Source organism: Macrobrachium rosenbergii, chromosome 4 (genome assembly GCF_040412425.1).
Source record: "Macrobrachium rosenbergii isolate ZJJX-2024 chromosome 4, ASM4041242v1, whole genome shotgun sequence".
In the NCBI taxonomy this organism is placed as follows: domain Eukaryota; kingdom Metazoa; phylum Arthropoda; class Malacostraca; order Decapoda; family Palaemonidae; genus Macrobrachium; species Macrobrachium rosenbergii.
This window is the reverse complement of record NC_089744.1, coordinates 77,262,048-77,286,932: the sequence shown is the minus strand read 5'-3', so window position 1 is coordinate 77,286,932 and position 24,885 is coordinate 77,262,048. Positions and strand designations below refer to the sequence as shown.

Genomic DNA, 24,885 nt, shown 5'->3' with positions numbered 1-24,885 from the left:
AGTATATTTTATGCAGCACCTTGTAGATCAGTGCTTCATGATTCACACAGAAATCTAAACGGACCATGTGTGCCTCTGCACTCTCATCAAGAGAAATCTACAAGTACCAAAGCCTTTAAGAAACTCAAACTGTAATGCTGGAAGCAGGTTATTATCTTCAACAAACCTACAAAGGCACTTAGACAGCAGCTTCTCATAAACCTTATATAAATCTGGGTTAACTAAAATCGGCCCATATTCTGTTGGCATGTGGACGGACTTAGTCCCTTAGGTAATGCAGCAATTTCCCTCCTCCAAGCAGAAAGAAAGCTTGCAAGTCCAACTAACTTTCTTAAAATAATATTAATCTTAGGAGCAGCAGTCTTTTCAGTTGAGATGGGAAAGATCCCATTAGGGTCTATGCTGCCACAACTGCCAAGCCCAAGAAGCAAAGTTGCATATTTGCTTGAACTTTTAAGGTTCTAATTGCACAACATCCTCAGGGTGTGAGGGATAAAAAGCCGGTGGAATAGAAGTTCGACAGTGAGTCACATTTACTGCAAATTAGCGCTGCTGTTCACCAAATCTGTTCGCTTTTGGCAGGAAAAGAGAATCAGGGATCGAGTGTGATAGCAAAAGTTTTCAGTTAAAATACAACTTATGAAAAACTAGAGAACATCCGTCGATGGTCCAAGTCATAACTGCTAAAGTTAGGAAACATATACCTACCACCACAAACCACTCAATCTAAAAGAGATAAATCTCTGGTAGAAGCAGACATACCACCAGAGAACGGTACTCTTGTAAAGAAAGAGCAAATAATCTAAAACGTGTTGATTTCATCGTTATAAACATATAAGACTTTATATGTAGTACCTAACTTCCATGCAGCATTTTCTAACACTTTCATTTCATGTTTCTCAAAAGTAAGAGGTGAGTCAAAAGTTACATCAAGTACAGTCAAAGCTTCAGCCTCATTCAGCAGATTCCCATCCACTTGAAGGCTAGGATGGGGTGGAAAATTATTGCAAGATCTACTAATAAGCATTGCTTTAATTTTACTGGAATTCAGCCTCATATCCCACCGACCACACCATCCACTATTCTGCTCCTCGTCACGATTGAGACCAAGGGCAGCTCCCTTTCTCATAAGTGGAGACTTACTGCACCAACAAGTGTTGCATCATCAGCATACTGAACAACCCTGTTTTCCAGGCTGACAACCACCTTACTTGTATACATTAAAAACAACATCCTGATCCATCTCCACATTAACTGTGATCAAATTAGGGTCAGATGAGCCCACTGGCAAGCCTACTCCAAAAGATAAAATCCCTGTGACATCAATGAATACAAGGTCAAGACAGCTGCCAGACTTATGTATAGATTCATTTAGTAACTACTCACAACCAGATATAGTGGAGAAATTGGAAGCAGCAACACCATAATTATCTGTGGCAGTAACTGAGTTCAGCCATTCAGTGTGATGAGCAGTGTAATCACCAACAAAAATAAAAAAAAAAAGCCTTGGAGTCTACGTCTTGAAATGCTGCCATACTGTAGTAAGGAAGCAGCCACAAATGGTGTTGATGAGCACGTTCTCCTTGGGTGTATAAAGCTGCAAATGTCGAGTAAGTTTTCTGCACATGTGGTTCATCCACAATTCAAGAGCTGAATTTTGAATTTGTTTGTGGCTGTTTTATTCGTTTCTGTACTCTGGAACCACTTCTGCTAAATTAACAACTTAATGTTATTATAATACATACATATGTATATTTATTTATATATATATGTATACATGTATATATATATATATATATATATATATATATATATATATATATATATATATATATATATATATATATATATATATATATATATATATAGAGAGCCCATTTAACTTACAAGAAAAACACACATGTAAGGGCAACCAAAGAAAATTGAAGAGTAGTCTATATTATTAGTTTGATAGAATTTGAAATCTATATTGCGCCTATGCTACAGTGCACATTAATTGAAGGATTCCGTTGTAATTATAACTGCTACATTCATCAGACATATTCATAAGCTGTTGTTGAGTTACTACAACACTGACGTCCATTTCTTTCCTAACCAGCTTTTCCTACAGTGGCTTAAAAAGACCTGAGGCAGGCCTCCAACAATCCTAAGGTCATGAAAATAGTTCCTTGATACAATAAAGTTACAGATACAACTCTAATATTTCAGTTAGAAATCATATTGGCAAAGTATTGCCTTTGATAACAGACGACACTAAACAACAATTTAGAGGAGTGTATGTTCACCGGCAACTTCAAAGCGATGATTTTAGGTCTTTAATTAATGCAAAAGTTCCTTTTTTCGTTTGACCTTCTTAAGAATTTTTATTCATTGGTAGATCCCATCTCCTGTAGCCGATGTTTTACTTGTGGTGTGTTAGTATGGCACGACAAGTATAAACGAGTTTGGTTTATTCCGTTGATGTTGTCCTAATATTTTTCTTAAGTTACTTGGTCAGGCGTACATTTTTATTTACTCAGGTCACGTTTCTAAGCAATATTCATTGTTAGTTTAGTTTGTTGACTGTTGTATTCCTCCAGGTATGCCTGAAGATAATTAGGTTTATGTTAATCTTACTGCTAATATTAATTTTGTAGCTATTTCTATGCCAGGAGTTACCTGAAGCCATGTAATGTGTTCAGGATGGAAAACATGCGATAAAAATCATCAAGACTGCTTGTTTGGTTCATCGTAACTGTATTCATAATCATATCCTACTGATAGAAATATTGTCACTACTCCTCTGGCGTCTTCTGCTGTCGCGTCTGTGAGAGCCTCAGCTGGTCTCATCGAAAGTGATCTTGATGTCTTCCATGAGCATGTTATCGAACTGCGAAGCCATGTCTCCTGCAGTCTCGATCCTAGGTCCATTGATCAAATGCGGGTTCATGCGATCGAAGGGGAATCCCATGGGACGGGAGTCCGGGAATTTGGAGTCAAGGATGCCGCAGTAAGAGACAGCGTTGGAACATTCCCTGCTTCGGATTACTTGGTCAACCTTAGGGTTACACCGAGAACGTCATTAGGAAGGTTACATAGGTGATGAATTAAGGAAATTTGTGGACAAATTTCTTGCAGTATGGGGCAAGTCATCAAGGAACAAAGTGCATGAGGAATGATTTGGTTTTAAACAGGTATGCATTTTCAGTGCCTGCTTGGCAAAGACTGATTTATAGGACTTCAGCATAGAGACTGAATAGTAAGGGTATATTTACCTTGTCCACTGCATAGTCAGTGAGCATCACAAAGAGCTGGAAGCCCATACCCTGGGGCATACCCCTTGGCAGAAGCATGTGCTGGGGCCACCCACAACCGCACTGACCAAATTCACTTCCTGTTGTTGATTGTGAGAGGAAAATAGACAGGAACTGAAGGGTAAAAGAAACTAACATTTCAAGTGGATGGTAGAAGGGAGATATAACATGGGTTAAAAACATTAATTTTAACTGGGACTTCATGTGGATGGTGAAAGAGGGACGAATAAAAGGCAGAAAAATGTTAATTTTAACTGGGACTTCCAGTCGAAGGTCTAAGAATGAGGAAGAAATGGGCAAAAATGCCACTTTTAACTAGGAATTCAAGTGGATGGTCGAGGTGTGAGGAATGACAGAGGAAAACTGACATTTTTAACCAGGACTTGAAGTGCTTGGTCGAAAAGAAAGATATCTGAATACTGCAAATGCATTACTTAATTTATCCAATGAACATGAAATGGAAGAAAGAAGGAAGCAAGGAAAATTGGAATAATGATAGTTCACACAATGGATGAAAGGTGATTTACAAAAGACTGGGTAGACATTTCTATAGGAAAACTGATTATTGCAAAAGGGAATATAAAGAAGTAACAAAAATACTTAAATAAAATTAATTTCATTGTATAAATGACTAACTAATAGTTCTAATGCTCAGTCTGATGCCACCTCAAGACAGAACAATGCTTGTCTGAAATGGTGAGGTTGTGAATAATCCTATATATAAGCATGAATGAAATCGCACAAACATGTCACAAAAGCTTACCAGACTCAGTATTGCTTTCTGCCTCCAAATCCCTGAATGTGGCCTCCTCGGGTCCAGTGATGGAAGACTCAAGTGATGATCTTTCGAGCTTGTTTTCACCTGGTGTCACTGTTACAATGAAAAATTTATCTTTCATAAAATCTGACTAATTATTTTATTATTACAAAAATGAAGAGGTATCCTACTGTCGTAAAGTTTCACCGAAATGTTGTTCGACTTTGTCGAAAACTTCCATACACTACGGTGGTCCTAAGGGAGAAAAGCCAGATGGACTGATTGACACAATGTAAAGCTGCTTTCAAGTTTTGCTATCCAACCTGGGTTGAGCCGCCAAATTCGGCAGCCTCTCACAAATTGCTCTCACAACCATGTGCTTGTACATCACTCACGTCGCCACCATACAGCTTAGAACCATGTAAGTACAGTACTATGCAGCTCCCACTTCATATTAAAATGGGCCAGAGCGGTCTAATAAAATTAAATGTTCCTCAGCATCCCATGTATGAGTTTCTTTAGTCATTAGTACTTATCGGTGTTCCTAAAGGTACCAGTCTACTTGGGATGTGGAAGAGTTGTATATTCCATTGTAAAAGCAACTATCTATAAGGCGATATCTCTTGTAAACAACTGTGCTGACGCATAAGCACGTGGACGTTTCTCTTTCTTTGTCTCTTTTGATGGGTCGGGGTGGAGGGTACCCTGCATGCTTGTGGTAAGCTTCCAAGCTTCACCACTGAACCCAAGTTTAGCTGTTCGGTTCAGCTGCCCTCACAAAAGCTCGTGTCGCCCGCCACATGGTCTCGGCCTGGTGCTGACCTGTAACTACTATGAAGCCCGCATGTTGTATTAAAACGGATCAGAGTCCACTAATAGTCACTTGTCTCTTAGCGTCCCATGTATAAGTTTCCTTAGACTTCAGCGTATAATGTAAGCTCTTCGGATTTTTTCTATACACTTGAATGCTGTCTGATAGAAAGTGGACTACCATTTCTGTTCTCAATTCACCTTCCAACAACTGAATCGCTGGTCTGATAACTTTTGAGTTGTCTTTTATAGACTGTTTTCGCTCCTCTACGTCCCTGCATTATACAATTTTGTTTCCTCCTGCTTTCTCTTTTTATAGACACAATAACTTATAATACTTCAAGAAAGGTAATACCGTCATGTTATTAAATTTTTCAACACATCGAAGACATAACGCTCCTGAATGATATTACGAAGACAATCCATTATTTTTTTTTCTTTTTTAGTGAATATATCGCGCTTCTTAATGTTTCTTACGAAGAAATTACATTTATGAATGCATTTTAATGTAACACTTTTATTGATACACTCAGGAAGGTAGTTCTTTTCTTCAATTATTCGTTCGCTTACAGAGAGAGAGAGAGAGAGAGAGAGAGAGAGAGAGAGAGAGAGAGAGAGAGAGAGAGAGAGAGAGAGAGAGAGACACGAAATTGCATATATTTTTTTGTCCACTTAGATAGATGGACAAGTAGATAGATTTACAAAATACATATAATTTTTTAAATTTCTTTAAACCCTCTGAAATTATAGGTCAACCATTTCGACTTACATTTCGTCACAAACTTGTCCATCTCCGCCCACAGAAGACGCTGATCCATAAAGCTCATTCCGTTTCCTCTCTCGTCTAAAGCAGGAGCCAGGAAAATTCGAATAGTCACTTCTTTCTCAGCCGGCAGGGTGTTTGTAACCTGGAAAGCGGAGATAAGTTAACGTAGGCCTGAAAAGAGAGGGGATTTATGGCTTTACTGATTGTCATTCTTGTTTGTCGAAGAGCTTTAGGACTAAAGACTTCCTCAGGGAACAGGCTGTTTTGCCTCCCTGTCCTCAATGCGTGAGAGGCTCAAACAGCTCCTCTTTATGGAAGGAAGGAAGGAAGGAAGGAAGGAAAAGGAATATAGAATTTAGGCCAAAGGCCAAGCGCTGGGACCTATGGGGTCATTCAGCGCTGAAACGGAAACTGACAGTAGAAAGGTTTGAAAGGTGTAACAGGAGGAAAACCTCGCAGTTGCATAGTGAAACAATTGGTAGGAGAAGGTGGATAGCAAGATGGAAGAAACAGATTACGAATGGAGGTACAGCAAAAGGAATGAAAGAGGGTGCAGCCAAGGGCCGAAGGAACGCTGCAGAGAACATTAAGTAATGCCTACAGTGCACCGCGTGAGGTGCACTGACGGCACTAACCCCCCTACGGGGCTCATCTTTATGGAGCTTGTATTTTCTTCTTCCATTTCACCTAAAAAAGAGTGGGAGAGGGAGAGTTAACAGAATGACTACATCATCCAAGAGGGCGTCTTTCCACTCCCTTCAGTCTCTGATATCCCTAAAGACAACTCTGATCTCACTCAGAAAGGAGCCTGTCTGTTCTGTTCTTAATACTGAACAGTGAGACGTAGCCTCGTATTGATCTGTTCTCTGTCGCGACAGGTTCTCGGCAGAGGTATAAGGTCACCGTGGAGGAGGAGGTCCTGTTATCTTATCTGGCAGTGATGAAGTTTGATTTTTCTGTGACGCTACATTTATAGCGTCCTTGTTTACTGACATATTCTGCCTTCAGGTGTGAACCACTTAGTATTCTGTGTCGAAATAACTTAAGGATACATTGTGCCTGCAACTGGAATACAGATTTTAAGCCAAAGGCCAAGCACTGGGACCTATGAGGTCATTCAGCGCTAGCTGAAAGGGAATTTATAGTAGAAAGGTTGGAAACCTTCAACAGGAGGAAAACCTCGCAGTTGCACTATGAAACAATTGTTTTAGAGGGTGGAAAGTTAGGTGGAAAAAAGGTAATATGAAGGGAGGGACAGTAAAGGAATGAAAGCGGTTGGAGCTAGGGGCCGAGGGGACGCTGCAGAGAACCTTACGTAATGCCTACAGTGCATCACGTGAGGTGCACTACCCCCCCCTACGGGGCATTGTGCCTTTATCTACAATCTACAGGAAGAAAAATTATATACGTTCGATAATAAAAAGGCCTAGTTCACTCACCTTTGCTTTTTCCCTGATATATATTATTAGGTATTTACGTACACTTCATTTGACTACAGTATCAAACGCCATTTAGCCGAAAATACCCAAGATGAAAAAAACAGAATTAAATGACCTCCGTTATAACCTTACACAGCATCACTTTTAATCAGTTGCTTTTATCGCGCAGGCAAACAGTTTTGACCCTCCATTTATTGTAAAGTCTTCAGACAACTCACCTGCAAATGGTATTCAAAAGGCTTGTGATCCAAGTGCCTGAACCTGAAGAGGATCAGAGCGGAGCCTCCGAAGTCGAGTCCTTTGCTAGCTTCGAAGTCCTTCTGATTCCATTTAGTTCTGAGGTTGTTGGGATTACCGTCCTGAAGAACGCCTATCTTAGTGACCTTGATGCCAGGGAGACCCAGCTGGAAATGAGAGATAGTTTTTCCTCGGTTTTTTTAATCCAACCAGGACTGAAAGATTTTTCTCGAACCCTACCAGAAATGAAAGATATCTTTTATCCTAAATAAAATCTAAACCCAACTGCAAACAAAAGATAATTTTTTCTGCTGATTTTTTAACCAAACTGGAAAGGTTTTATTTTCACCCAACTGTAAATGATACTCTCTCCTTGAGAATTTTTTAACCCAGCCGGATATGAAAGATATTTTTCTTCAGATTTTGTCTTATTTTTGGGCAAATTATTATCTTTTACTACTTGTGAGCTATGGGAACGTCCTACATACTACATTAGTTGAGATTATATCCTCATCCGGATATGGGTGTGTCTGTGTGCGCGTAGAGGAAATTCACAGACATCGAATAGCCTTGTCTCTCTCCACTCCCTTTTTCTTGAATAAGCTGTTTTTTCGAGTTTATCTCATTTTACGCAGTTAATTACTTAACTAAAGTAGGTATAAAATTTACCGCGAGAAAGTCTTGGAAACATAAACGCCAGCATGCAGGGAATAAACTATTATACTTTCTAAGGATATGAAAAACTTGCCCCTATCCAGCATAAAGAGAAAGTATGGCCTACTATTATTCAGTAGATGACCCCTATTCATATGAAACAAGCCCACAGAAGCCATTGACTTGAAATCCAAGCTTACAAAGATTATGGTGTTCATTAGGAAGAAGTAAGAGGAGGTCAAGGGAAATACAGAAAGAAGAGATCCTACTTATTAAAACAGAACAAAAATTAATAAATACATAAATAGATAAAACTGTACTAAAATGTTATGAGTATAGCTATAAAATACTGTAAACACACGATACAAGTAGAAAGACTTGGATTCGGAGATATTCATGTGCTTTAAGACCATGTAAGCAAAGAATAAGGCAAACAACCAGAAAGCGAAAGAAGTTATTTCTTTGATATTCCTTTCACTGAACTCTCAACTAACGTATGTCTTACCTCTTCCTCGGTATAAGGCCTCTGTTGCATTTTGTACTCTTGGAAGAGTTCGTCAACAAGCTTGTGTAGCCTGTAGAAGGCCGGGTCCCTCATGGCTGTAGCCGGGGCTCCAATAACACCAATTTCCTCCTGAAATGGTACATGTATATTAGTGTATATACAGTATATATATATATATATATATATATATATATATATATATATATATATATATATATATACACACACACACACACACACATATATATATATATATATATATATATATATATATATATATATATATATATATATATATATATATATATATATATATATATATATATATATATATATATATATATGTATATATATATATATATATATATATATATATATATATATATATATATAATGTATATGAGACAGAGTTGTTAAATACTTACTACCAATTAGCTTTCCCCAACGGGGTTGGCTCCAGAGAAAAACTAATTAAATGCCACACGTTCTCCCAGTAAATACTCCAACCAAGGATGAACCCCTCTGCAGAAACGTCCCTCAACAGCACCTCGTAATTATACTCACTCAGAAGACTCAATGGTAGCGTAACAAACACTGCGCCACTGACCTGCACCTAGCGCTCAGTCTTCCACGCCATCTACCTGTAGTTTCATCAGAGGCGTGAGTTCACCCCACAACCCCTCCTCTTATTCGTTATTTTATCTTTGCTAAGGTTCCTGTATGTATTTTTCGTCCTTCTCCAATTCTTGCTCTATAACTTCTATGGATTCGTACGTACATCATATATATATACAGACACGCACACATACATATTTTTGTATATATATACAGATATATGTATATATATATATATATATATATATATATATATATATATATATATATATATATATATATATATATATATATATGATTACAACCACTTTTTGTACCTGATTCATTTATCACACATTACATTACAGATGAAAAATAAGGGACGGGGTGTAGGTCCTAACCGGTTTCGACTTTATTTCCAAGCCACTGACGAAGGCTTGGAAATAAATTGAAACCAGTCAGACCTACAGTACACCCCATATCTTATTTTTCACCTGTGGTAATGTGATATATATATATATATATATATATATATATATATATATATATATATATATATATATATATATAATACAGATATACAGTACATACATCTACATATATATATATATATATATATATATATATATATATATATATATATATATATATATATATATATATTATACATACATATACACATACACTGTATACATAATATTACATATTTCTCTCTCTCCCCCTTACATTATGAGAGCCATCAGGATCGTGGCTGGAGGCGATGAGGACGTGGGCCGAGTTGTGGAAGTGTCCATAGAAGGGGCAATTGACGCTGAGTCTAGCGTCGGCCTCGAAGGCGTCTCCCAAAATCTCGATGCCCCTCTTGCCCTCATTGGGAGGGTCGTCAGACAGAGGGACTCGGTTCCCCTGTCTCTGCAACGAGGAAAAGTCGAGGGACATTTTTAAAGGTAATAATGGTGAAGCCTCTTCAGTTTGTTTTAATTTCAATTGTTCGGCTCTTTTTCAAGATTTTATATTTGAAATTACCCGTGCAATTATTCGCCTTATTTGAGATACTTGCTAAATAATATTAACTCTATTGTGTTCTTTAGCGTTGGTTCGTCTACTGAACATTATCTTTGTACATTTCATTTAGTATTTAAATCTTTATACATAAAATATACATAATAATCATTCATTCCAAGGTGGCTTATAATTCAACTTGACGACAGAAATCATTGATACAGTTCACCTATCTATATTTTAGAACTGGAAGAAGACGACAGATTAATAAAAACAGAAAATTTTCACTAATTTAACTAGATAACATCGGCCCCACCATACCACACTGCAAGCTTCATTTAACCCCCCTTTTTTTTGCTATTTTTTTTTAATTAAACAAAGGCAGAACTTTAATCCTATAGCAAATCCTTCTCTTTTATCTTGGGTTGGGATATTCGAAGTAGGTAGATCATAATCGACTATTTCAGCTCGGAAAGGCGTCAAAACTTAATTCTTGGCAACCAATCATACTTTTCGGAGTAGAGCATAAAGATAACGCTTTGATTCTCAATTTAGTATTATGGACAGAACAGCGTCAAACTACTATCCAAAATTGAAAAGGTATCAAACATCACAGATGGTAAATTTGACGATAAGTTCTGCACAGAATTTGTGGCTTTACATCTAGAACCACTTAGTGATGGAATTTGGAAGAGAGAAGAGTTCGAGCAAAAATGAGTTTCTCACACTGTGATTTTCGATTTTTTTTTCCTGTAAATTCTGGAACGAGTTCGTGCGAGGATCTTTCTTCTTCAGAGCGCCAACAAACCTTGGATTGAAAGCGTTCGTTCGAAACGCTTGCTTGCAGACTTTGGAAAAGAGAAGAGTTCGAGCAAAAATGAGTTTCTCACTCTCTGTGCATGAATTAGAAACAAAGGATGGTTATCAAAATGGGTCAATGATGGCGATATCACGAAATAATAACAACGATAATAATACTAATACTGATGCCATGGCTTACATCCAGCATAAATCCTTGATGAATTGCATCCAGAAGTCTTGAATGATACATTTCCAAATCAGATATTTCGATGCCCCCGTTTCTGGCTACGTCCTGTTAACGAGAGGAAAGAAAGTACATTACCACAGAGAAGTACATATTTGAAAGTAACCTGACTGAAGCGTACTTAGTGGTGCGTATTTAAAAGTAATGGTGTACAAAATATGGTACTTAGTAAGAACATGGGTATTAAAATACAGTAAGAACATGGGTATTCAAATACTTTTAAAAATAACTGTGTATCTATAAATGGCGAAACGGAGCAATATATGGGTAAATTATTAATAAAAAAGAAGCTGGTAAGAGATGAGACCAATTTTTACCTCTAATTTTTGCTTGAATAAAAACCACTGACGTTTTCCTTTTTTTTTTTTTTCTTTACTTTTTTGGCAAAACTTTTCAATTATGAGTAAAATGACTGCCTATAGACTAATAAAAAATTCCCATACAACACACAAATTTAACCTTAGGTTTTAGAGCCATTTTCTTTTTTACCTTTTTAATTTATTGAATCATCTCTATGTGAACCAAGACGCCTTATTAGACCATTGTCTTTAATGTCTCATCAAGAGCAAAGAGATGAATTATGGGAAAAAAATACCCTTACCTTCAACATGGTATTGTCTTGCCTCGTGCCCCACGCCTTGCCAGAGTTGTTGACCGTCAGCTTAGAGAAATACCCATCTTCAATGGGATGCCGTAGGCTGCTCAGTGGGAGCACGCGGTTGAGACCATGGCTGAGTCGCTCCATGTCATACCTGAGAAAAGTTGGTGGGGAACGTGTTAAGAAACAGACTGTTGCCGACATGTCATAAATATGTTGGCAACTTGTCTCCAACACATCACAAACAGGTTGAATACAAGTCAACGACTTGTTGGAAGTTCTATCCAGCTCTTTATACAATTATCCAGCATTTGCCAGAGATGCGTTCTCTGCTTAAGGTCTCTGACTTGTTTTTAAACCTGTTTGTGATATGTATGTGACAAGTTGCCGGAGTGGGCTTATGACGTTTTATTTAGTGCGAATGCAAACTTAGGAATGAGACCGAATTTGGATTAATTACTGGTAAATGGGTAAATAAGTAGTAATCACTCTATAGGAATCAACTAGATATTTGATAGGGAAATTTTATTATCATTATAAACTTACTATACACACTTTCACAGAATGAATTACTATGTGAACCAAAAATTCAAAGAGGTCAGGAGACTGTTTGGCATTAATGCATATACCCCTGTACCATCATTTCTGCTGATAGAGGAAACCTTGTGAACAATGCCTAGCTGTCTGGTTGCAATAGATGGTGCACTTCTTAAGAACTGCTGAAAAAAATGCTTGGAACTGAAGGTAGAACTGAATAATGATAATCATTCAGGGCCATGAATCACGGCCGTGCATGACTACAGTAGTACTGTGCTTTTACACAGATAATATTGAAGCGGGAGCATGGTACGAAGCTGGCCAGTCAGTAGCCTTGGTTTTGCAACAGTTTGTTACTCATATGCATCTCGAGTATCATTTCCCTAAACTGGTTGAATTTAGGAAGGAACCTGTAGTTTCCAAGCTGCTGAAACCAGGTTTAGCAGCCAGATTCACCAACCAATCTTAGAACGGCCTCGTAGTCAATCTCAGAACGACCTCCTACTCAACCTTATAGGACGACCTCGTAGTCAATCTTAGAACGACCTCGTAGCCAATCTTGGAACGACCTCGTAGTCACGTGCTCAAAAGTCACTCGCATTTCCCGTCACTCGGTCCCGAATGCGCGCCGTGTCAACGACCTTCAAATACGTTTCTGTCCGCACCGTCATATAAAGTTAGTTGTTCCCTAGTTTCCTGGTGTAGAACATTCTTTACGAACCCACCTGGCGAGCATCTGCTGGTGCATGTAGAAGAAGATTTCCCCTTTCCGATCCTTATTCAAGTCCTTATTAAAAGGGAAGACAATGTGCCAGTGCCAGTGATGCGAGTTGATTCCATAGTCCTCTCGCCAATAGGCCACTTTGTGCTCAGCCTTGCGGAGGGTCCCCGTAAACTCTGCGTCGATGACGATAGGATCTGTCTGCAATGGTTTGAGAAGCAAGAGCTAAGGAATGACTCTGATTCCGTTCCATTATGACAATCTTTTATGTACGGTAGTTGGCAGAATGCAACATAAATGTCTAATATCCCTACGTGACTGGGAAATTATTTTATAGCTTCCTGGAACGCTTTTGAAAACAGAATGCCAGGTGACGCTGTTATGTTAAGATAAATTAGGTCAAGGTTCATAAAGGTCCTCTAAATCTAGTTTTTTTTCTACTTAAGCAAAACTGTTTTCATACAGCAATGATTAATGCATCTGGCTGCAGTATCACACAAAATATTATTTAAGAGTAATAACTCGGGTTTAAGTGTAAATTCTGGCAGCTAATCATTTCCTTTTCTTTTTTCATATATGAATATTCTTCCATTCACGAAAGAAATCGGGGTACGTCTTTAACAACACCTACTTGTATAGAAAATTTAAAAAATAAAAATAATTGATCACACATTAGCTTTGATGATATATTTATATGTACTTATGAGAGTCTGTTGCATCTTCCTTTTCATATGAGAAAATAATAAAAAAACACGAGAAACAAAGCTTTAACTGTGCACTATATTATTTAGGGAATATGAAGATAGGAACTCTCGAATCAAAGGCACAGAGAGAGAGAGAGAGAGAGAGAGAGAGAGAGAGAGAGAGAGAGAGAGAGAGAGAGAGAGAGAGAGAGATTTTTTCGGTCGTATGAAAGGAACTTATTTTATGTATGCCTATGTCCCAAAAATAATGGACCTTGAAATTTCGTCTGATATATATAAATATAAATATACATTATATATATATATATATATATATATATATATATATATATATATATATATATATATATATATATATATATATATACATAAAAATATATACATATATAAATTCAGATGCAGTATATCTGAGTGTTTGTCTGTACGGACATACTGTATTTATATGCGTGATGAACATTTTTACAATTTTTTTTTGTTAGAGCTCATCCATGTCTATCATCATTCATTTTTATTTAAATAAAATTTAGTAAATGTGTATGTGCGCATGTGCGTGTGTATGAAAAGAGAGATTTGAGAGTTCCATTCACGTATTTTCCTTATCTGTTAAATTACACAACTTTTATCAAGAAATGAGTAGGTTAAAAGCGGGCGTGCCAACAGTGGAAGTGGTGATAAAAGATTTCCCACACTTGTTGACAGGAAACACTTTTTAATTTTTTTAGTGATTACCTAATTTTTGTGTCGCGTTTATGGCGTAAGAAGAACTAAAAGGGAGAGAAAATGTAGTAGAAATTTAAAGGGTTAGGGTAATTGAAAGAATAGTCAGATCGTTCTGAGATTGGTCATGTGGAGTGAATGGGGGGTTGTAGGGTTGAGACTGTCAATGCACCTAACCTGGGGGATTGTAGGGATGTGACTGTCAATGCACATAACTTGGGGACTGTAGTGTTGTGATTGCACCTAACTTGGGCTGTGACTGTCAATGCACCTAACTTGGGGGATTGTAGGGTTGTGACTGCCAATGCACCTAGCTTGGGGGATTGTAGGGCTGTGACTGTCAATGCACCTAACTTGAAGGATTGTAGGGTTGTGACTGTCAATGCACCTAACTTGGGAGATTGTAGGGTTGTGACTGCCAATGCACCTAACTTGGGAGATTGTAGGGTTGTGACTGCCAATGCACCTAACTTGGGAGATTGTAGGGTTGTGACTGCCAATGCACCTAACTTGGGGGATTGTACGGTTGTGACTGTCAATGCACCTAACTTGAAGGATTGTAGGGTTGTGACTGTCAATGCACCTAACTTGGGGGATTGTAGGGTTCTGACTGCCAATGCACCTAACTGACTGCCAATGCACCTAACTTGGGGAACTGTATGGTTGTGACTGTCAATGCATCTAACTTGAGGGATTGTAGGGTTGTGACTGTCAATGCACCTAACTTGGGGGATTGTAGGGTTGTGACTGCCAATGCACCTAACTTGGGAGACTGTAGGGTTGCGACTGCCAATGCACCTAACTTGGGGGACTGTATGGTTGTGACTGTCAATGCACCTAACTTGAGGGATTGTAGGGTTGTGACTGTCAATGCACCTAACTTGGGGGATTGTAGGGTTGTGACTGGCAATGCACCCAACTGTAAAATACAAGTATGCCAGATGTTTCCTTTTAACTCTATTTAAAGCTCGTGTAACGAGATTACAGATGCTTAAAGCCAGCAAGTCTGCCTCTCAAATTAAACAGTTAGGCCTATCTTACCCCCATCGGATCTCTCTTCACCGCCATCGTCGCCTTCTGCAGCATCTCCTGCGAAGCGAATTTACTTGGCAAGGTCTCGACGACTGTCGGTATACGGAATTTCCTCAATTCCTGCAAAGCAATGGGAATTTTCTCAGCAACTTTAGGTCTTTAGTGAGGTTGCCAGACCCATATCATTTCCTAGACGCCCAGCTGACTGCTGCCGGTACGCTTTCACAGCGGGCCGTGAGAGTAGGCCGTGTGCAAGCCACGGACCTTATAAATGCGAGCTCGTTGCGTTACCAATGAGCCACACTAGCTATGAGTCTTTTCTTTTATATTATATATTTATATATATATATAATTATATATATATATATATATATATATATAAATTATAAATTATACATATATTACATACATATACATACTGTATATGACTATAAAATTCTTTCTGTTAAAACAGAATCCTTTCTAATGAAGGCAGCCCATAAAAGCACCAAAGACGGTAGATTTTACAGCGTTATATTTCGGAAAACAACTGTTTCCCTCAACTCACAGTTGTCTCCGAAGTGTAATGCTGTAAAGTCTTCCCTTTGGTGTTTTACATGGTCTGACTTTATTAGGTAAATATATATATATATATATATATATATAAAACATATATATATATATATATAAAACATATATATATATATATATATATATATATATATATATATATATATATATATATATATATATATTATATATAACCTTGGCCCTGTGCACAAATGCATGAATAATAACAGAGATGATACTCTTTATGTACATACGTGTATGAGCATGGTTTTAGCTGACAGAGAAATTAAAAGAAGTTTAAACATTCCCTTAAGCAACTACTTGAATCATAACTAATGGTAAAATAAACACATACCACACTGACATGACTGATCTTATATTAATTCAGAGATAGAAAAGTAACATACTGATAATAATATTAATATTATTATTATAATAATAGCATTTGGAGATGAGTGGCTAGCTGGCATTCCATCTGGGGGGCCTAGGTGGGGCAAAGATATTGTTTTTTGGGGGGCCAAAGAAAATTACACAAAACTAATGTACCACTTCTGTAATTTTTAAAATGCACTATTCTCGAATGTATACATCCTTGTGAATGAAGGAAAATAACAGTATAGTAATTAGTAAACCTGTATTTGAAATTATAGAGCTAAATTTTCAACTAATTTTCAACTCTTACTATATGCAAATTATCAATTACTATAAGGGTTAAAGTTCAGCTACAAAGGGAATTTTAACTGGGGGGCCATGCATCTGACTGGGGGGTAGGGGGTGAGCCCCACCCTGGCACCCATACGGGGACGCCACTGTTGGAGATACAAAAGTGAAAGGAACTGTTATCGTATTCCACTTCTCTTACCGGTTTCCGAATGATGACGAAGGAGAGACAGTAAATAAACAACTGCTCGTTGACCAAGCTTCTACATTCCTCAGCCATGCTCTTAAGTTCGTCTATATCTCGTGCTCCTGCAAATATTAAAAGGATAAGACGCTGGGAAACATTAGCGTCTATATATGGACTTTCATACCAGTCCTTATCTGGGCATAATTTACTATAGTGTCAAGCTCGTATTGTTGAATGACGAGTGAATTTTATCAGCAATGACTAGGGGCAAAGGTATTTCAAAATCGCTTTTATCATGATTAGATTAAAGTGTTCGAGTAATAGGAGACTTCTGAAGAGAAGACGCGTCAAAGATAACCTTTTGGGAAGAGGTGGGATATTCTAAAGAGATTTCTGAAGAGAACTGGACCAGAGGAGAAAAGATGGACTGAGGACACATGACAAATAGACTTAAGGAAAGAAATCGGATATGTAGAAGAGACTTGTGAAGGAAAAGGGGGCTTATGAAAAACTTACAATAAGTTAAACATAGAGAGAATTGTAAAGAGAAAGAAAATCCTTTAGGAGTATAGGTACTCATGAAGAGATAAGACAGTAGAGGAGACTCATGAAAGAAAAAGAGACTAATGGAAAGAAGAGATGTCCTGATGGTATTACGAACAGAAGAGAGATGCCATAAACAGACCCCGGGGAGTCTTGTGAAGAGATAGAAAATTTAGTAAAATCTGACACGCTGAAAAACTTAAAGTCGAGGAGAGACATCACGAAGTCTTCGAGGAGAACGGACACCCCTAATCAGCTGATGTATTCATGCCCAAAAATCCGAAGATCTGAGTCAGGTATACATTTAAGAAAGCAGGTCATACTCATAAACAAGTAAAATACGCGCCGAAGTTTCTTCGGTGCAATCGAGCTTTCTGTACAGCGTACAATGCTGTATAAGCCGCTGCCCATAAAGCTTTCAGCCACGGCTCGGTGATGGCCTGTCCTATAGCGTTGCCAGAAGCACGATTATGGCAAACTTTAACCTTAAGTAAAATAAAAGCTATTGAGGATAGAGGGCTACAATTTGGTATGTTTGATGATTGGAGGGTGGATGCTCAATTTGCAGCCCTCTAGCCTCAGTGGTTTTTAAGATCTGAGGGCGGACAGAAAAAGCCGGCACAATAGTTTTCTTGTACAGAAAACTGAAAATGGACAAGTACTCAAGAGGGAGAGTCGTACCCATAAGGTATTCACAGAGGCTCTCGGCAGCTTCGTGATGTGAGCTGAGGAACTGGGAGAAAACTCTTCCTCTTGGGATGCTGGTGGCGGCACTGAGATCTGGCACTGGCTGACCTGATTTTATCGTCAAATGTAGGCCCTGCAATGGAGAAAACCCCACAAATCTTAAATACAGGCTAAATATAGCGAGATGGCTTATTATGGGTACGAGAAATATTTTAAGCGACTATATATTCATTTATGTCGTAAATTAGGTAACGCATAGAGAATATTTTCATGACGAGAATCGAGTGATTACTTAACTATTATAGGAGCCGCCGTACTTTTACAAGGACAGGTATCAGTAAGGAAATATGCATTCATAAACCCTTCCATATCGACATGTACTTCTGAAAACTTTAACCGCACAAATACAGCGAGATCATTGAAGTCAACTTTATATACATACACAGACATACAGACATCCCTACACACGCATACACACATATAAATAAATAAATAAATATATATATATATATATATATATATATATATATATATATATATATATATATATATATATATATATATATATATATATATATATATATATATATATATATATATATATCATACTGCGTCTGAGGATCATGTATTTACGTATTTATGCATCAACAAACGAAAACAGCGCTGAATCTCTCCTTGAATATTATTTAGACAATAACTGAAAACGCTCTTCCTGTCCTATCTTTACTGCTAAGCCTTTCTGCTAAAATTGGTTTTCGATCTAGAGCCTTAAGCTATAATTTCTATGTAAATTTTTTTATCATAACATAAAATTTTGTCAGTTCCTATGCTTCTTCGGGCTTCCCAGCTCTTACCATTTCTTATAAATCTGTGGCTGAAACTGAAACTCACAAAAATCGTCGGCAACCTCGATCAGTTTCAAGAACTTGAAGTTCCTTTTGGTGTTACTCCTTAATTAACCCCACAACCCCACCTCTTCCATACACAGGCTTGCTGTAAACCTCCCAACCCCTTAATCTCCTCCATATTCATACTTTCTGCCCTAGTTCTCTCAGAGACGTTAAAAGCACAACAAAGATTTTGACGTATCTTCGTATGCGGGGAAATTCTAAATGAAACTCGAACACAGATTTGTGTGTAAGAGACAAACAAGTAAAAAAATGCGCCGAAGTTTCTTCGGTGCAATCGAGTTTTCTGTACAGCGTATAACCAAGGCCACCGAAAATAGGTCTATCTTTCGGTGGTCTCGGTATAATTCTATGTGAGCCGCGACCCATGAAACTTTAACCACGGCCCGATGGTGGCCTATCCTATATCGTTGCCAGAAGCACGATTATGGCTAACTTTAACATTACATAGAATAAAAAAAATACTTAGGACAGAGGCTGCAATTTGGTATATTTGATGATTGGAGGGTAGATGATCAACATACCAATTTGCAGCCCTCTAACCTTAGTAGTTTTTTAAAATCTGACGGCGGACAGAAAAAAAGTCAAGTATATCTTAAGTGCGAACGGACAGATAGCGCCGGCACAATAGTTTTCCTTTCAGAAAACTAAAAATGATAGAAGTATATGGAATCTGTTCCAGATATCCTTGCGCTACATTTATGAGATAGGTTCAAATAAAGAGTATTTAAACGGAAAAAATTCTATCACAGTCATTTTGGTCTCGGTAAACTAAAAGCTCTGCTTCTTCGTTCCTCAAGAGGGGAATGACAGACATTCGCGACAGATTTCTTCCTCATTTTTCTTGCATCATTTTCTTCCACAGGTTTCCATTTTCCTTAAGTATATACATACATACATACATACATACATACATACATACATACATATATATATATATATATATATATATATATATATATATATATATATATATATATATATATATACACGTTTCAGTTTTAATTTTCACTAAGTCAAGCTAAATCACGGTTCGAAATGACATGTCCCTAATGACTTCTATGTACGAATACATGAAACTTCTTCAACCGTTTCATCTATTCATGTATTACGTATTTGCCACAGAATACGAATGTACCTATTACCTATTACAAATTACGAGGAAAAGAATTATAAATACAAAGACTCGCTTCATAAACTCAATCTACAAACTCCAATATTTCTGAAATATTAGGTGGTCATTACTTACCTCGCCTGTAGTTCGTGCATTGGTACTTCCTCCCACTTCCCTGAACGGATGGGCAAAGAGCTCAAGAACCTTTCTCTGCCCGTTCGCCATGGTTGCTGCTGGGAATGCTCTCAAGTCTTAATACCTGTCGAAAAATGTCCAGGTATTAGTTGGAACCAAAGTGAGAGAGAGAGAGAGAGAGAGAGAGAGAGAGAGAGAGAGAGAGAGAGAGAGAGAGAGAGAGAGGTTTTGAGTTGTAGGGATGATATAGACTGGGAAAGAGTTGACTGACATTCACATACAAATGAAGGCCCTTGCTTAAGAGTAGTTTACTGAGTCGAACTTCAGTAAGGTATAATCTATATAAACTATTTATTTTCACTATATACAATATAATTTATAAACTATAAAATTTAATGAAACTTAAGCTGTCAAGCCAAGCGCTAATATAATGAAAAGAGAGGGTTGGAGCGGTTGGACAGCAAGACAGAGAGAGATCCATAAAATACAAAGATCTCTAAGAACTTGGAGAAAACGACTTCCAAAAAAAATAAAACATAAACGGTGATAAAATGTTAATAAATGTACGCGAGATTAAAGAGGTGCAAACATGCCTATACGTTCAGCAGAAAAATAGTCTAGTAACATAAAATCCTGTTTTTTTTTTTTTTTTTTTTTTGGTATGATTCTCGGCTACCAGTCGAGGCCCCGGGCCGGGCTTCAAATCCCGCCGCTCTGTGATGCCTCGGATTGCGTCACTGCAAAAATCCGGCAGCCCGTCAACCTAACGGTCCGGAAAAACCCAAGAGGTTCAATAGGAGAATAGGTACCAGTCCTCGGGCTGGGGAGTTTAAACAGTGGGCCTAGCGAAGCTAGGCTGTCGGCCTAAGAAACAGGAGATCAGCGCCTGCCCTCTGAGCCTACAGAGCCCAGGAGGACTTTAACAAATGTTAAAAACATTATCTAAATTAATGTGAATGGTCTCCCAAAAACCCACACTAGTAAATAATGAATTCTGACACATTGCCGCACCTTTAAAACTTGTCACAGACCATAAAAACCAAAACCAAAAATTAATAAATAAAATAAAGTAAAAAAAATAAATAAAAAATAAAAAACCCTTGAACAATACTTACAACAGACTTAACCACACACTGTAAACTTCTCTTACCAAAAAATCACTTCCTTCTCAAAACCTAGACAGATAATGGCACTGGGAAAAAAAAAACCTTACCAGTAAGGAGTCCCGAAGGAGAATGAATGAATGCTTAGGATACCAGGGGTATATATACATGCAAAATGTTACAAAAAGGAGGCTTGGTACTCCAGTTTCCGATTTGCTTCTTTTGAGTGTGCTTTTGTTCATATTAATTTACAGATATATATATATATATATATATATACATATATATATATATATAAATATATATAGATGTATATATATGTGTATGTGTGTATGTATAAACACACCTTATTTATTTTTCCCACTTATGTATTTCCGATCATGACTCCTTAAAACCATCATCTAAGAATCACATGATTTAAATATGAAACAGTCATTGCAGAATTCGAAGTAAATCATTCACTCTCCCTTTTTTGCGGAACTCTGTGTACTGTCATTATTCAAAAGAGTACTATTATAACTACCCTCAAATGGAAGACTGCTGTATCTGCAAAAACACAGAACTGAGAAAAATGGTAGGTACTCCCTTGCCTTACTACTAATTTTGCAGATACTGCAAATGGGACCCCTTAAATACTCGTGGAAAGCACTAAAGAATCATTCTGAAACTGCAGTAACTTGTGCATTAGTGTTTCACGAGCCCAATAAGTGGCATGTCTCAATTTCGAAAATTTTACAGATACTGCAGTTTTCCATTTGGGGGCAGTATTGCAGTCCAGATTATCATCAGAATACACAATTATCTATGTAAATGAAACTGTCGTACGCCAACAGAAATTTGAAATGTCAGAATTTTGGGATAAAACTGATTTTACTTTTGAAATTTAGGTTGTGACGCTAAGCAATGCGCTTAAGACATGGAAAGGACAGCAAGATAAAAAGATCCATAAAATAAAGGAGGTGAAGGACAAGGATATAAAGGTGGTACTGGGAAAAAACCTCACAGTTGTACCAAGAAGTAACAGTTAGAGGTGATGGACAGCAAGACTGAAGAAAGGAAGCGGGAATGGAAGTATAGCAAAAGGCTAGAAAGTGGATGCATCTAAGGACGAAGAGATATCTAGTTTCAAATGCACTTTATTTTTGTAAATCTACAATTTGGTATATTTTTCTATTAATCGTATATATTTTGTTCTTCTGTCCTTTTAAATGTTGTGTTTTTAATTTTCCCTAAGTCCGCCTGCGTTACATTTTTGTTGTTCCTGTATTTGACGTCATGATATTTTTTTTATATTTTACTAATAATTACAGTTAGTATGCTTTATAATTTTGCTCTTTCATTCTCATTTAGTCCTTCATTATTCGCCATTTCTGCCTTTACATTAAATTTTTTCATACTACTGACGTACAAACTATTTATTTTCTCTGTTTCAGGCCTGATGACGGGAACTGTGTTCCTAAAGCCTTAAGAAAGGAAATAAATTTGTGAATGTATATGATGATGATTCTGCTAGCCATTTGATTGTCACACACACACACACACACACACACACACACACACACACACACACACACACATATATATATATATATATATATATATATATATATATATATATATATATATATATATATATATATATATATATATATATATATAAAATGTAGAAATTTTTCAGCTTCATGAGGTCTTGAAGGTACGTGGAAACGAGATCACGTGTACTCATCTACAGAGAAGAAAAAATAATGGTCACCTGCAAAGGAATATCTGTTTTCATTCTTCTTGGAATCGCATACGAAGTACAAACACACAAACACAAAAACAGAGTTCGCATGTGGATGCATATGCCGTACATTAATAGTTATGAACAGTGACTAAAAGGAAGATAAAAAAGAATAATCACAAAAGAGAGAGAGAGAGAGAGAGAGAGAGAGAGAGAGAGAGAGAGAGAGAGAGAGAGAGAGAGAGAGAGAGAGATTACCTAATGATCTTATCGTCCTGAGAGAGAGAGAGAGAGAGAGAGAGAGAGAGAGAGAGAGAGAGAGAGAGAGATTACCTGATGATATTTCCATCCCGACGTGGTGTGTGTGAGAGAGAGAGAGAGAGAGAGAGAGAGAGAGAGAGAGAGAGAGAGAGAGAGAGACTTCAGTTCTACAACAACGAAAATATCATGCTTTCATTTTTCAAAGCATTTTCGCAGGCTGACCGAACGACCTTCTATCCTTCGTTGTATTTCCTCGTAAAAGCTCTTCGTGACCTCAATTATCAACGATTACCGATGCACGCCATAGGAATCTATTTCTAAATCTATTTATACAAGGGCAGTGTGTCGCACTCACTTCGCTTTTTACTTTGCCTATTGTATTCTGTCCGAAGATGAACGATAAAAATTCAATAGTTTCTCTGTTTGCGGAATGATTAGTGTTCAAAATTCACATGAACACCATATTCTTTGGAAGCTTGAATTTCGAGTCAATGGCCCCTGTGGATTTGTACCATATGAACAGGGGTCATCATCTGAATAATAATAATAAATAATAATAATAATAATAATAATAATAATAATAATAATAATAATAATAATAAGAGAAGGAGAACCAACCTAAGCATGGCATGGACTGACTACAAGAAAGCCTTCGACATGATGCCGCACACGTGGCTGATAGAATGCCTGAAAATATATGGGCAGAGGAGAACACCATCAGCTTCCTTAAAAATACAATGAGCAACTGGAATACAGTACTTACAAGCTCTGAGATAAGACTAGCATAGGTTAACATCAGGAGAGGGATCTTTCAAGGCGACTCACTGTCCCCACTACTCTTCGTAGTAGCCATGATTCCCATGACAAAAGTACTGCAGAAGACGGATGCTGGGTACCAACTCAAGAAAGGAGGCAGCAGAATTAACCATCTGATGTTCATGGACGACATCAAGCTGTATGGTAAGAGCATCAAGGAAATAGATACCGTAATCTAGACTGTAAGGATTGTATCTGGGGACATCAGGATGGAGTTTGGAATAGAAAAATGCGCCTTGGTCAACATACAAAAAGGCAAAGTGACAAGGACTGAGGGGATAAAGCTACCAGACGGGAATATCATCAAACACATAGATGAGACAGGATACAAATACCTAGTACTAGAGGGGAGAATATAAAACACCATGAGATGAAGGACACGATTAGGAAAGAGTATATGCAGAGATTTAAGGCGATACTCAAGTTAAAACTCAACGCCGGAAACATGACGAAAGCTATGAACACATGGGTAATACCAGTAATCAGATACAGCATAGGAACAGTGGAGTGGACGAAGGCTGAACTCCGCAGCATAGACCAGAAAACTAGGAAACACATGATAATACACAAAGCACTACACCCACGAGCAAATACAGACAGACTATATATAACAGGAAAGGAAGGAGGGAGAGGACTACTAGGCATGGAGGACTACGTTGACATCGAGGGCAGAGCACTTGAGCAACATCTGAGAACCAGTGAAGACGAGTGGCTAAGGAGCGCATGGGAAGAAGGACTGATAAAAGTAGACGAAGACCTAGAAACATACAGACAGGAGAATGAAAAAC

General features: G+C 37.6%; 1 protein-coding gene across 1 annotated transcript; it reads right to left on the bottom strand.

The window, feature by feature from the left end:
- Positions 1–1,922: 1,922 nt before the first annotated feature.
- Positions 1,923–21,435, bottom strand: LOC136836588 (phenoloxidase 2-like). Its single transcript, XM_067101048.1, has 15 exons — positions 21,408–21,435; positions 20,195–20,318; positions 18,032–18,170; positions 16,823–16,929; positions 15,421–15,531; positions 12,963–13,159; positions 11,704–11,854; positions 11,058–11,150; positions 9,782–9,967; positions 8,462–8,590; positions 7,284–7,469; positions 5,630–5,768; positions 4,057–4,164; positions 3,255–3,373; positions 1,923–3,037 (listed from the first exon to the last, which is right to left on the bottom strand). The coding sequence occupies exons 2-15, from the start codon at positions 20,282–20,284 to the stop codon at positions 2,816–2,818; spliced, it is 1,977 nt and encodes a 658-aa protein (XP_066957149.1). The 5' UTR covers positions 20,285–20,318; positions 21,408–21,435; the 3' UTR covers positions 1,923–2,815.
- Between the last annotated feature and the right edge of the window lie 3,450 nt (positions 21,436–24,885).